At 38.6% G+C, this 14,053-nt stretch overlaps 1 protein-coding gene across 1 annotated transcript in view; it reads left to right on the top strand.

Annotated features, from left to right (window-relative positions):
- Nucleotides 1-7,550, top strand: part of setd1ba (SET domain containing 1B, histone lysine methyltransferase a) — a 116,082-nt gene extending 108,532 nt beyond the window's left edge. The window contains exons 14-18 of the mRNA XM_068005800.1: nucleotides 970-1,136; nucleotides 2,736-2,873; nucleotides 3,944-4,063; nucleotides 5,128-5,265; nucleotides 5,937-7,550. Coding sequence (XP_067861901.1) covers nucleotides 970-1,136; nucleotides 2,736-2,873; nucleotides 3,944-4,063; nucleotides 5,128-5,265; nucleotides 5,937-6,110 — 737 coding nt within the window. The 3' untranslated portion in view covers nucleotides 6,111-7,550. The remainder of the gene's footprint in view (nucleotides 1-969; nucleotides 1,137-2,735; nucleotides 2,874-3,943; nucleotides 4,064-5,127; nucleotides 5,266-5,936) is intronic.
- The last annotated feature ends 6,503 nt before the right edge of the window (nucleotides 7,551-14,053 follow it).

The following is a 14,053-nucleotide window of genomic DNA, read 5'->3' as shown; positions in this document are numbered from 1 at the left end:
CAGGAACCAATCAGTAAACACTAAATTTAATGTTTGCAGAAATCTTTTAGAAAATTACAAACCAGTGCTGCAAGACCAGGGATGCCCACAAACTCATCTGGTGCTGTCAGGCCAAATCCACCCCCCCCCATTCTCCTCCTTTCACTAGTGCAGGAATCCCTCAATGAATCAAACCCTACATTCTACCCCCCAGGTCTACCAAAGCATGCGTTCCTTTTTCCACAGTGATGCCAGACCAAAGGTTCCCCCATGCTGCCAAACCCCAAGACCCACCCCAGTGCTTACAAAGCCGAGGATCATTCCCATTACAATCAAAACGCAGCACCGTCCCCAGCACTACCAAAATGCAAGTCCATCTCCAGTACAAGTAAACCCCACTCCCCTTATGCACTACTGCAAATATCAGATATTTAACTCAAAAAAATGTAAATATATGGATAAAGAAATATAAATAATATATTTTATGATTTTCACAGAATAATGGACAGTGATAGAATTTGATCTCCAAAACACTAATAAAAGTCCCTGGATATCAATTAATAAAAATGGAATTTGGCTTATTCAGTCACTGTAAATCAGTTGCCATATGTTTTCCCCAACATGTCAGAAACAACCCTATAATCATAAAACAGCGTATCCCCAACTCACTATGAGCAATGTCGTGGGAAATTCCTATTACACAGAATAGTCATAATTAAAATTTGTAATGTGCAGTGTGATCAGATGTATTAATATCCTTATGTAACATTCTTAATAATTATGTTTTTAATGAATTTTGAAGGAAATTACTTGTTTCAGTTTGCACACTTTTTAGTTTGAGGATACTTTGTATAATTTGGTTACTTTTACCTTGAGGGAAGATTGGGAGAAAAGTTCACTATTTAAGTATAATATTTTGGTTATAAAGCTACCTTTTTCTTACTTGATGTATTTGGAAACACTTCAAAATTTCTCCTTAACACCTCGCACATACCAATATTCTCACTGTTAAGAAAAAGAAAAAGGAAGACGGAATGAGGGAGCATGTCACAGGCTGTGCCCGCAGTGAAGGCTATTACAAGATCAGTAAGAAGGACAAAGCAAAATACCTCAATATCAGTGGCGAGTTAGCTGATGAGCCACCAGCTGACACACAAGTAAGATTGCTGAGCAGAAAGAGCGTTGTAGGTTAAATTTGAAATTGGGATTCTAATTCCTTAATGTTTGCCAATCATTTTTTTTCTGGGCACAATTGGCATCTGAAGTCCAAGGTTGAATTCTGAAGCCACTTTGGAACTCATGCAACAATGTTTAATTTCTTATATGTAAAAGATTCCATTTTATTGCTTTTTTTTTTGGTGTTGGGGGTTGGATGCATTGAAGTTGAACTAAGTTGATCAGGACTGCAGTGTGTTATTGTGTGAATGGGACAAAACGAATGTGTCATCTTTAAGCTTATTTTAACTGTTCTCAACAGGGTTATGGGGTTTGATTAGTTGCAGATGTGTACAGGGGGAAGGTTAAGTTTGCACTTAATTTTTTTTTCAGCCAGATCGGTACACATTCCGTGGTCTTAAACATTCTGTGCCGTTAGAGACTTTCAGCTTTATGTTGTTAATGTTTACAATTCAGTGAGTTTAGTTTCAGTACTTTGTAATAAGTAATCATTGGTTTAACCATAAAGTTCTTTTGGATCATTGTTGAAAGTAAATTATAGTAATTTTACCAGAATATGTAAATACACTTTAGTAGTTACAACTTTTCAGAATGTATTGTCTTTGTGGCCTAGGCAACATACTCTATTATCCACCATTCAGGACACCAACTTGAATAAGATATCGTGATACGTTTACCATTGTGCTGTTTATTGGATATAATGATTTAACTGAAGTAAACGAAAGCAGCTGGTGGCCCATATGAGATGCACATTAACCGTTCCGAGTAGTAATTTCTTCGTAGATTTTATTACCAAGTAGAACTTTGGTAGTTTTTGGTAGTCGTACAAAAAAAGTATGTTCTCATGAGCTGTGTGTTATTGAGGTAGTATATTGTGTAGTTTCTTTCTGAATGAAGAATCAGGTCTCTTAGTTAAAAAGTCGTAACCAGAGCTACTGGAACATTGTGGCAAAAAATTGAGGGGATTTTTCTCATTTCTTGTGGAGAAATTGTGGGATATTGTGAATGTATATTGGTATTCTCTGTTGCTTAATCTGAGTGGCATTCTTCTCACCCTTCCCATTTCCTCCTTTTTCACCCCCTCCAATGGTTCACAGAGCCAGTGTTTTTGGTGCTGCTCTGTGGGGTTGAACTCTGCCACAGGCTGTGCGTGAGAATTCCTAATCTTGTTAAACTCTTGCGAGATTGCCCGCCCACAACATGGAGCAGAGTCGAATCCCCTAGACCAGCAGGACTATCCGGTAGGAGCTAGAAGCACCAGTGAGGGGTTAGTTGGGGAGCAATGGAGGGCGAATTTTATGGATTCCGTGCTTAAAAACATCATCGCAATTTTCCAGTGACCCTGACCTTGACACCTGTTTTATTTGGAGACATGTACTTGTGTACCAGATTATTATAAAATACAATATCACAAGGTAAATGAAAGCCAATAATTTACATAATACTCAGCAACAAAAATAATGTATGAGGCAAATAACTAATTATAAAATCTCTTCATATTTGATGTACAGGATAAAAATGTGATGTACATAACAGGTTCCAGCAGCACCAATATTAATAATGCACTCTCGTTCAAACAGGGAATGAGTATTCCAGCACAACCTCATGCTTCCACTCGAGCAGGCTCAGAAAGGCGGTCAGAGCAGCGCAGACTCCTGTCATCCTTCATGGGTGGCTTACCTGCAGACAGTGATCTCCTTAAATTTAATCAACTGAAGGTTTGTGGTCTCTGTTCCATTCATTTTGGCTGTAGTTTCTATAGTTTTCCCCTTATCTAAGGCTCTAACTACAACAATGTGTTTCTGTCACATTGGATGTGTTCATTCTCAGTAAAACAGGACCAGCTGTCACTCCAAAAGCGAATTAACTTTTTGAATTGAATGCAATGGAAGAGTCGTGCTTTTTGTTACACTACTGGTTTTCTCTCTACTTGCCATAATCTTTCTTAATTGGTTTATTCCCATGTTAATTTATTTAAGCCATTTAGATATCTTGCTGAAAATTATGGGTAGCTAACTATGCTATGTCTGTGTTACATCAGAAGCATTTAAAAATATTCTACATACTTTTTCTTCAATTTCTTCTGTTCCTCTCCTCTTTTCCTGAAGGTCTTCAATTATTTTTGCTGGGGTATAGTTTCATGGGTGCTGGATCCTCCTTGCCCAAATGGTCATTTTTAATGTGTGAGCCTAGACGGTGAATGTTGGCAGGCTGTTTGACTGCAGGGAATTGCAGCTGAGTTCAATCCTATCTTCACCCAACATGCACCCTTCTAGCGGTGGTCTCTGAACAGTACTCAGGAGTGGAAACTCTACCCAGTTTTCCACATCCTAAACCAAGAGTGTTGGCCACCTTTAGCCCTCTCTCTTCCCCTGCCCCCCCCCCCCCCCCCCCGCCACTGCTCTGGCTGAGCTTAGCTAATTCAGCACAAATTGGGGATCAAACCTGGGACCTATTTAGTTTGTATGGTTTAACTATTTACTGCCTTATCCAGCTGAGTCAGTGGGGTAGCATCTGAACTTTTCCTATTCCTAGCCAAGGTTGGGAACAAATCATGGATTTGTGTGGTACAAAAGCAAAGAAAGAATTTAAGAAGTCAAATAATCAAACCATTCGTTCTTTGGTCTGATTTTGTTGTGTACAATTTTGAAGTAAGATATAAATAGTAAAGAACATTACTACACTTTGCACATGCCCATATTTTAGTCATTGGTGCTTATAGAAGGCATCCTTTGCAAGATGATTTTATTTTGAGAAACCTGTTTTCACTGCAACTTGTCACTTACAGTTCCGTAGGAAGAAGCTGAGATTCTCCAAGAGTCATATCCATGAGTGGGGGCTTTTTGCCATGGAGCCCATTGCGGCAGATGAGATGGTCATTGAATACGTTGGACAAAACATCAGACAGGTAAGGACCAGTTTCTGTTTGTTGTTGTATAGTTTCTCATAGTGTATTTATCCCCTCGCCTTGTGGAAATGTTTGGGTTGTCTCTCTGTAATTTGTAACTCAAGATTACTTCTAGCTGTGGGCTTGAAACTGTTAAGAGTTAGTTAGTTAGTGTAAAATTCACTAATTTATCAGTCATCAGGAAGACTTGATTATATAAAAAACCCTTCAATAATTTAACACTCTGAATCCATGGTAGTCCCAATACGTGAAATTATTTTGCATCTGTGTTGAACTATAATGATGTGTACATTGAAAATAAAACAGAAGAGTGAATGATACACTACCAATAACATAAAGGTTAAAGGTGTGTGAATTCAATAAAATCCTGCAAGCCACGGTTTAGATAAGAAATGTGGCTAATTTTAAGTTTACACATATTATTTTAAACAAGAATGTCACTCATCCAAATTGCTGCAAAATATACTCTAACTGGAGATATCTACACACTTAGTAGAGTTTCTCAATCTTCTCTTGTTGCTGAGTTTTATGCTTTAATGCTGCAGGCTAGAAGCAACCTGGGAATCGAGCTTAAGTGCAAGCTCCTGCAGTGACATTATGAATGGGGAGCACTGCTTGCCACCATGTTTGTGATGTTGCTGCTGAACTTCATGACACGTCGCTGCAGGAGCCATTCTATTAATTCCCTAAGTATCAGTTGTCCCTGGCAATCGAATCAGGAGAATTGTATTCTCTTCCGTAACTGGCATTCTGTACATTACGGAAAATGCTGCTGAAGATTTTAAAGGGTCTGCTTTTGAAGTGCTTTCAAAAAAAATTCCAGCGTAAATGATATTGGGCTGATCGCTATTACCCCAGTAGATAACCACATGCACGATTTACCACACATCACACTGGCAATTTCAGTTATTTTATTAACTAATAGATATTGATTATTATAATAAAGTTGTAAAGTTACTGGCATTAGTCTTATGGGTTATTTTGGAATATGTGCTTGTCTTCTTCGTAAGCCAAATATGGGTGGAAAATTCCTTTAATCTAAGTCTGATTTTATTTCCTTTCAGGTTATTGCAGACATGAGAGAAAAGCGATACGAAGATGAGGGAATTGGAAGTAGCTACATGTTCAGGGTAGACCACGATTCTATTATTGATGCCACAAAATGTGGCAATTTTGCCAGATTTATCAACCATAGCTGCAATGTGAGTATTTATATTTGCTACAAGTCTTCAAGTATTAAAATTTTAACATTTAACAGAAAGATTACTATTAATGTTAGCTTGACTTGAATATTTATATATTATAATCTAGATACTGTATCAAATGATCAATAACTTGCTTACGGTAATCTTTGCCAAACTTTGATTTGCTGACATTACCATGAATATTAAACTATATTCAGGTTTTTTTTTGAGAAACAGATAGATCGGCTCAACTCTACATTTAATGTAATAAAAGCAACAGAAATAGTTGCATTTCTTCTAAGTAATATACAAGAATCTACAGAAATACAATTCACAGGTCTAAGCTGCTGAGACGTAACTGGAACCTAGGTTCTGAAAAACCAGAACCTGTATACGACTGTTTAGATTTTAACTGAGCCAGAAGGATGTACAATACATCAGGAGTCAACTAAATTTATTTTTAGACTTGAATGTTTAATACAACAATGATTTATGAAAATTGTTAAAGGATCTTCTCTTCACATTGAGAAAATAATGCTATGACTCCCATTAAAGAAATATAACTGCTAGTACTAAAGGTGTCTTGGACCTCCAATCTTGGCATAGAAAGAAAACCCTGTAACAAACTCTGTGTCACAAAACTGCTGTACTGACCTTCTTAACTGTGGATTCCTGTTCTCTATAAACAGCCTAATTGCTACGCTAAAGTCATCACAGTGGAGTCGCAAAAGAAGATTGTGATTTACTCCAAACAGCAGATAAATGTGAACGAGGAGATCACGTACGACTACAAATTCCCCATTGAAGATGTGAAAATTCCATGTTTGTGTGGTGCAGAACACTGTAGAGGAACCCTCAATTGAAAGGGTCTGGTCTGAGATGCTCAGTTTGAGAGCAGTAACCTAGATGTGGTTGCACTTGCCAAACCAACAATTCGCACTTCTGCTGAACCTAAGGCTAAAACGCACATAAGTGTTGGGACTGCAATTAGGATTCAGGTGCTCTTCCTCTGGAAAGAAAGGTGTTTACCACTTTGTGTCACAGTAAACTAGTACAATACTAGTTCTTCCTCCCCAGGTCCCATGCAGTGGAGCAGGGTCCCCACTCTTCCTTCTGCCTAAATGAATGCTGCTACTTTTTCTTTTGAGTTCTTTTTTACATTAAAAAAAAACAGAAAATGTGAAGAAGTGGCCATTGAGTACTTGAAAAGGTTTATGGTTTGCAGCTCAAACTACATTTCTAAGAAGGTAATTAAAGTAGTTGATGGGAATTTGCGGCCTCTGCAGTAGCATCCTGTGCGTCTAGTCTAAGTTTGGTGCTTTTTTTTTTAATGCTTCCCCTTCCTTTCCTTTACATATTTTAGTTGTAACATTTTTTTGTGAATTGTAGATACGCTGGCTTAGCGAATTTTTATTTTTGTGCTAATGCACTAGGGTTTGGCCTATGGAGGCTTTGTGCACTATTCGCTTACAGACTTGCACGTGACTATTGGTAATCACCTTCTCGGTATAAAATTCCAGAGTTTTTTTTGTGCTCTAGTGGGTATCCCTAGCCAGGAGAGCTCTCTTCTTGTTTATATTGTACAAAGTAATTTCTATCTACAAGAAAAAAAACAAAAAAACTTTCTAACCTCTGACAGAATTTTCACAACAAATTTCATTTATAATTTTTGTGAAGTTTTCAGGGATCATTTCAAACATGTAAACATTTAAAAAAAACAACAAAAAAAGTTTTTTGAAACCAATTTGCATCTTGTACATAGCGCACCCAGGTTTCTCCTCTCTGAACATTGTTTCTTGTAGAAACATATCCTTTCAAATAAAAAGAATTTTGCTGGTTCCTTTGTACTTCAAAAGCTTGTAAATAATTTATTAAGAAAGTGAATATTGTAATTTGGGTTGTTGAAATACAGCTCTAACTAGAGGAGGCAAATTAAAAAAAATGTTTAACAATGAGCTGGTAGCAATTTTTTCAGCTTGTGTCAAGCTTTGTATCATGTAAATTCTGTATAAATATTACCTCTATCAATTACCTAGATTTATTGGAAGCATTAAGGAATACAGTGAAAATGTTAAAAGGTCAGGCTTTTTCATCTCTGATACCTACTGTGCAAATTGTATTTATTTGGAGGAAGAAAGGAGTGTACAGAAATTTGGAAAAAATGGCATCCCTTATATGTGTGTTAGCCAAGCATAAACTGGATATCAACGTTTTTTTTCCTCCTTAATATCCACTGTAATATTTTTTTCTCAAAAACACTGTACGGGACACTCGGTACCTAATAAAGGGTTATTATTTAAAAACTAGCTCATTTGCTTGTTTTTTTCCTAATATTGTGCAGATGTTATTTTAACCCTTTCACTCATAGATACCAAATTATCAGATTTCATTCAATTGCGTCCTGGACAATATAGCCTGGTAAACCAATGTATGTACAGTAACTGTCTGATCATCACTGTATTTAATCATTCTAGCGCAAATAAATTATAATTTCTAATTCAAATCATTACACGTAAAAAAATATATTTATTCATAAACCTATGATGTTTCTGTAGCCATCTTGTCTTTTCTATCAGTCTTTTAACACTTGATTGAATGCAATTCCTTCATCACTTTGCTGGGAACAAGCTGTCCAGTGACTGGTTGTAACTAAGAAGAGGTGTGTGAAAGGGTTAAATCTGAAAGTGTTTGGTTTTTTTCTCTCCCGGGAAGTGGGGACCTGGTGAATTTTAGAGGGGTCTATGTGTGAAAAGGTTTGAAAGAACAAGAAATACACATGTTAACTCTAGGATTTTGTTTCATTAGACAGTTTCTGCTTTGGTGATGTAGGGGTTACTTTGTGCTTGCAACTTTCCAGATGGAATCAAATGAATTTAAGAGTGTTTTTGTTTTGTGCAAATAGAAACTGTGTTAAGTGTCTCATTTTGATGAAAGTGAAACTGTTCTGTGGTTGTGTTTTACTTGTAAATATTACTTCATATTTTTGTGAATTCATTACTATGTAACAATGTATGATAGTACCTTTTATAAAGCAATCCATAAATATACTGACCTTTTCTTACAGATAAACTGGATGTTGTCATTTATTCTGAAAAAGTAATTTTCCATACCTCAGGCTTTGGACAGATGTTTTTTATAATTTGATTCCCAATTTAAAAAAATTGTTGCACTCCTCTGGTTTCAGATTAAGTGATTTATTTATCAGGTTAAACACCTGGGCTGGTTTGCTGTTTCCTATGTATCATAAACAAAACAAGCTTTGCTGTCTGTGCCACAATTAGAAAAGCTATTTCCTACAGCATATCATAGATCCATAAACTGAAAATGTATATAAATATTAGATAATTAATTCAATCACGTATATAGTGTAGGGATACAGATGTTCCAGTGATTCGTGAACCTGGACAATAGTCACTCAAAAAAAAGTCACATTTACGTAGTAGGTTCGTTAATCAAATTGATTATTTAATGATTTAAACAATTCACACAAGCGTCAAACAAATCAAGCAATACATACAACCTTAAAGACCAAGGATTTCAATATCAAGGCAGTTAGAATGATCAGCTCTCTCATAGCTTGAGGTTCTTTTTGGACATCTTGGACGTCCTTCCTGTACGCAAAGCTTCTTCACGCTCCTCCAACTGCAGTGAAGTATCTGCCACAATGTCCCATCTTTATATGATTTTTGCCAGTTGGGGTGTGAGTAAAAGTTAAGAGAAGTCCTATTTTTGCAACTCACCAACTGTTGCATTATGATCGGTTGACTGGGCCACTCAAAACTGTGTGATCCCAGGTGCAGCCTTTTCCCAGTGTGAAACCTTCTGTAGCTTTCTGTCCGTGTGAACCCAGGTGCAATAGTTCTACTTGTCTTCCTCACAGCTTTCTAACTGTCTCAGCACTGTTTTTCCAAGTCAGTTGTTTTGAGAACCAAAGTTGTTTGTTTTGAGAACCAAATGGGTTGTTCGAAGCTTCTGCACATTATTGCTTTCGTTCTTATTAGTTGTTGAAAACCGAGGCTTCTCGAAGTTTCTGCACGTTGCTGCCTTTGCAGTTTTAAACTTATAATGTCCAAAGGGGCAAAGTTAACCCTTTCCTTCAATAGGTAGAGTAAGACAAGCAACTGGGAAAATCGGGGTAATATTTGCACCTTTAAAAGATTTCAGGGTGGACTCCATGTGATGCCAAATAAGAGATTTCCAGAAAATTTTACAAAGATTATTTTGATCTGTTTTAAACAGTAGCTAGCGTGCCACGAGCAGAGACAGAGAAACTCGAGAGCTTCAGTAATGTGAATCTTGAAATTGTAAACAATTTTACAACACCAAGTTATAGTCCAGCAATTTTATTTTAAATTCACAAGCTTTCGGAGGCTACCTCCTTCCTCAGGTGAACGATGTGGAAATGATTTCCACATCGTTCACCTGAGGAAGGAGGTAGCCTCCGAAAGCTTGTGAATTTAAAATAAAATTGCTGGACTATAACTTGGTGTTGTAAAATTGTTTACAATTGTCAACCCCAGTCCATCACCGGCATCTCCACATCAATCTTGAAATGAAAATGGAAGCAGCCTATCTTAGGAGGAGCAAATTGTAGATTCCTACAAGACCTCCCAAATTTCATCATTGGATGGCAAAACATTGAATTTTAATTAGTTGTTAATACTTCTCATACTAAGGTTTGATTGGACACCCTGGGATCTTCTTCCCATTCTATATGGCTATACCAGCAGCACTGGGAGATTTCCACTGTGTAATATGTTTTCACTACATCTAAAACAAGGAATATTCCCCTGTTCTCTTCTTCCTCCTGTTATTACAAGAAGCCTTTTTCAACCAAGTGCTGTTTTCCCATCTTTAGATTTGGTTTTCTTCTAGGTTTCATGATAAAGAAAGAGCTTGTGTTTATATAGCTCCTTTCACATCCTCAGGACATCCAAAAGTGTTTCACAGCCAATGAATTACTGTCACTATTATGTAGGCAAATTTGGCAGCCAATTTGTGCACAGCAAAATCCCACAAACAACAATGAGTTAAATGACCAGTTCATTTGTTTTTTAGTGGTGTTGACAGGGGGAGATGTGTTGGCCAGAAAACTGGGAAAACTTTGCTGCTGTTCTTCAAATACTGCCATGGGAACTTTTACATCTACATGAACAGGCCTCGGTTTAGCATTTTATCTGAAAGATGGTACCTCAGCCTAGGTTATGTGCTTGAGACCTGCAATGAACCCATAATTTTTTGACTCAGCGTTGCAAATGCTAAGCTGACTGCTTAACTAAGCTGACTAGATGGCCAAAGTGGGTTTTTTTCACCCATCCCATCTTATAACAACTTTAACCTCAGATTTGTCTTCTGCTACATTCTGAATTTGGATCATCTGGGCTTTGTTTCTGATATTTTTCAGACTACCTCTCTGAAACTCAGCCTTCTGCTGTGATCCCATACAACTGCCACATCTATTTCCTCTAAGCATGCAGACCCTCAGTGCTGACCCTCCCATGACAGACCCACCTCATTAATAAATAATAATGCTTGCATTTATATAATACGTTATCATATCAAAATATCTGCGTCACGCAATGAATTATTTTGAAGTGTAGTGATTGTTGTTACATAAGCATAAGCAGTTGTTATCCTGCACCAGCAATGTCCAACTGAACCGCTGAAACAGGCAGATGGGACCTCAGTTTAAATATTGGTGTAGGTTTTCCCATTGTAATGCCGAAGATAACTCAATAATATGAATGGATTGCTGTTGGTGTTATGATTGGAAAGGCCATTATCTAAAGAATGGCACCTCTCAAGATAGCACTCCCTCAGTATCGCACTAGACAGTCAGCCTAAATTATGAACTCAGAACATGTTAAAATATGATGATGATGGTACGTGAGCCTTTGCTGACCAGTTACCACAGGATGAGGCAGTCGGGTTGCTTGACATTTTTGATGTTGTAGCCCGTGGTCTGAGTGTCACTGAACATTGAGTTGAGCCATTGCTCAGGATTTCTTACAAGTTCCATGTTTTGACATTTGGAGGTTGTCTTCACCACCTCCCGTTGAAATTGCTCAGGAGGTTTGGAAACACTTTTGTAAGTAGCTTTCAATGACAGCCAAAGTAGATTGAACCTATTGGGTTCAAAGTTCTACCATAGTCCTGTTATGTGCTCCATGGGCCACTGATTCAAAAGTGACACTTCCAATGTTGTACTGGATAGCATGCATATAGAAGGAGAACCTGATCCACCCAAGTGAGTCCATACTGCTGGACTCGTGGGACAGATGGACATTTGTGCAGGGGACTGTACAAGTTTATTACCAAATCCATTGGGCTGGGTTTTCTCACCCATACGCATCCAGGTAAAAGTTGTGATAAAGGCAGCCAACAGGTCTTTCAGCGATCAATATCTACTCCTATCCCCATCAAGAACCTTCTTCAGACTACCTCAATGCAGTAGGCTGCAGTCAACACACTAGAAGTATGTATGTGGTCCATAGGCTGGCTAGGCTTAGTTTTTTGAAGTTCCTGCAAGAACTGAGCTGCAGCTTTTAAAATATGACTGGTGAAGGCCAGGGGCTTTTTGGCAGGCAATTGAAGGAGCTATTGGAGATGTTGCAGACAGAACCTTCAAGCTATTTCTAGGTCTATCACATCAGGAGAGACCTTCTCACATCCACCCATCTACAGGCAGAGACACCAGCAACAGACCTTTCATGGCTTTAGGGCGATATATAACATGAAAACCTATTATACTGGAGCTGGACCTGGCCTGCGCAGTTATCCATGGGACCAGGCCCAACTCTGCCGCTCCCGTATTGACTTTCCTGTCTCCCTATCTCCAGGGACCCAAATAGAGGGAGGCTGCTTGACACATTTTGTAGCCAAGTGGAAGAGGATCACAACAGATGCCTGGATCTGTGAGACCATTAGAGAGAACTATCTGTATTTTCAGACTGCATCCCTGTGGTCTAGTCTAGTCCAACCACCTGAAGAATCCTCACTTGGTGCATATAATAGTCACTGAGATAGCTTTCAATAATCTACGCTCATTAATTCATTTGGATCAGGAAAGGGCCCAAAAATCTGGACATTTCCTCCCATTCTCTAAGAATACTGAGCAAATTCTTACATCAGGAAAAGTTCAAGATGGTGATGCCAACTCAGATTATTCAAGATATATCTCCAGGCGACTGGCCAAATGCCACTAACCTCAAGGTAATTTGACAATGTAATGGGAGTTACAGGTTCAAACTCCAGGGTTCACAGGTACCAGTGCACAACAGCCCATTGTCCTTTCTACAACCTGTACTCATCAAATGCCTGTCTGCCAAGCAGGTCAGGCTGCATGAGAGATGCCTTGTTTCCACCTGCTGGTACCCACACACCTGTGTTTGTAGAGAGGTGTAATGACCTTGCTTTGACACATAATGCTGGTATAGACTCCTCTTCGTAAAGGAAGATGCACCAGCAGACTCCTGATTCCATCACTAAAATATTTGAGTGCCTGACTAACTGTAATGTTTGATGGTTCCTTAGAAACACCCCATTCATAGTATGTACTGCTTTCAGGAGCACTGCATGAAAGAAGGCATGCCAGGGTGATCAACAGTCAGTGTTCCCTGATTGGCTACTTCTGCTAAGATGCCACCAACCATTTTTGCAGGTCCTGTCACATATACCTGGCAACCACCATGGGGAACTATCTTAAGTTCTGGATCAGCAGGGAGGCAGATACAAAGTTGTGCCAACTGCTGCAAGGATACTTCCAACTACTATGCAACATAGGGTTGGCACATGCAGTGACAGTAATGGTCAACTGTGGCCTGACTTGGTTGCATCTCCATGCTGGCAAGCTGCAATGCTGACCCACAGAGATGGTAACATAGAATGGCACATAGGGCAATCCTCCTTATAACAACTTCATGCAGCATCTTGAAGTCAGCAGCCATCAAACAGGGTCAGATGCTGGACTGCTCTAGATCTGAGGTGATAGTTCTAGGAGCAAAAGGTTATCCAAGACAATTTGTTACAACCATCACTTGCTCCTGGTGAAAGGTGGCTCCCTGTCAGGGTAGAGATTCAAATTCAGAGCACGTTGCTTGCTTGCCAGGTGGTTTATGGAGTGCATTTTGCATTTTCATTGTCTTCCTAGAAACAGACCTTTTAGGTTAGTGAAGGGTCAATCCACCAGTTCCACTCATGGATATTATTGAAATAAGGGTTCGTCAACAATATCTGTAAGGTGCTATATGGAGTAATTCACTTACTTCTACTAAGCATTATTGCTTAGACTTAACAAGCATGAAGAACACTGTATTTGATCATTTTGTCCTGGGGTTTGGACTGTTCAATCCCCTAATAGGAGCTAATTCCAGTTACTATTTGGCGAGTCTTCAGCACTGTTTGGAGGTTGCAGTCTATAGAAGAAATAAATGATCTACCTGGTTGGCTCTTCATTCTTTTAAGGAGCATTCTCCACTGTGCTGTGCAACCAGGTTATTCAAGGAGTGCAATTAATTTTGCATGGTACCTTTGGGTTAAAATGAACTGGTTCTTTTGTACTATATGGGAGCAGGAAGAGTCACAAAGGGATGGCTCAGGAATCATGATGTCGTCAATTAAAGGGAGGTTGTCCCTTTTGCCCAAAACATTACAATCACACATATGGTTGCCATGTTATACTGTAGTCTGTTTCAATGGAAATAAATCAATTTTAATGAAGTAGTGCATTCCCCAATGCTGCTGCTCATGGTAGATTAGAGAATACACTGTTTTTCATGACAGTATTACCTTGCCCTGCAATTTGTTT

Source organism: Heptranchias perlo, chromosome 25, assembly GCF_035084215.1.
Source record: "Heptranchias perlo isolate sHepPer1 chromosome 25, sHepPer1.hap1, whole genome shotgun sequence".
NCBI classification, from domain to species: domain Eukaryota; kingdom Metazoa; phylum Chordata; class Chondrichthyes; order Hexanchiformes; family Hexanchidae; genus Heptranchias; species Heptranchias perlo.
Note: the sequence above shows the minus strand (reverse complement) of the source record. Positions and strands in the feature narration are given on the sequence as shown.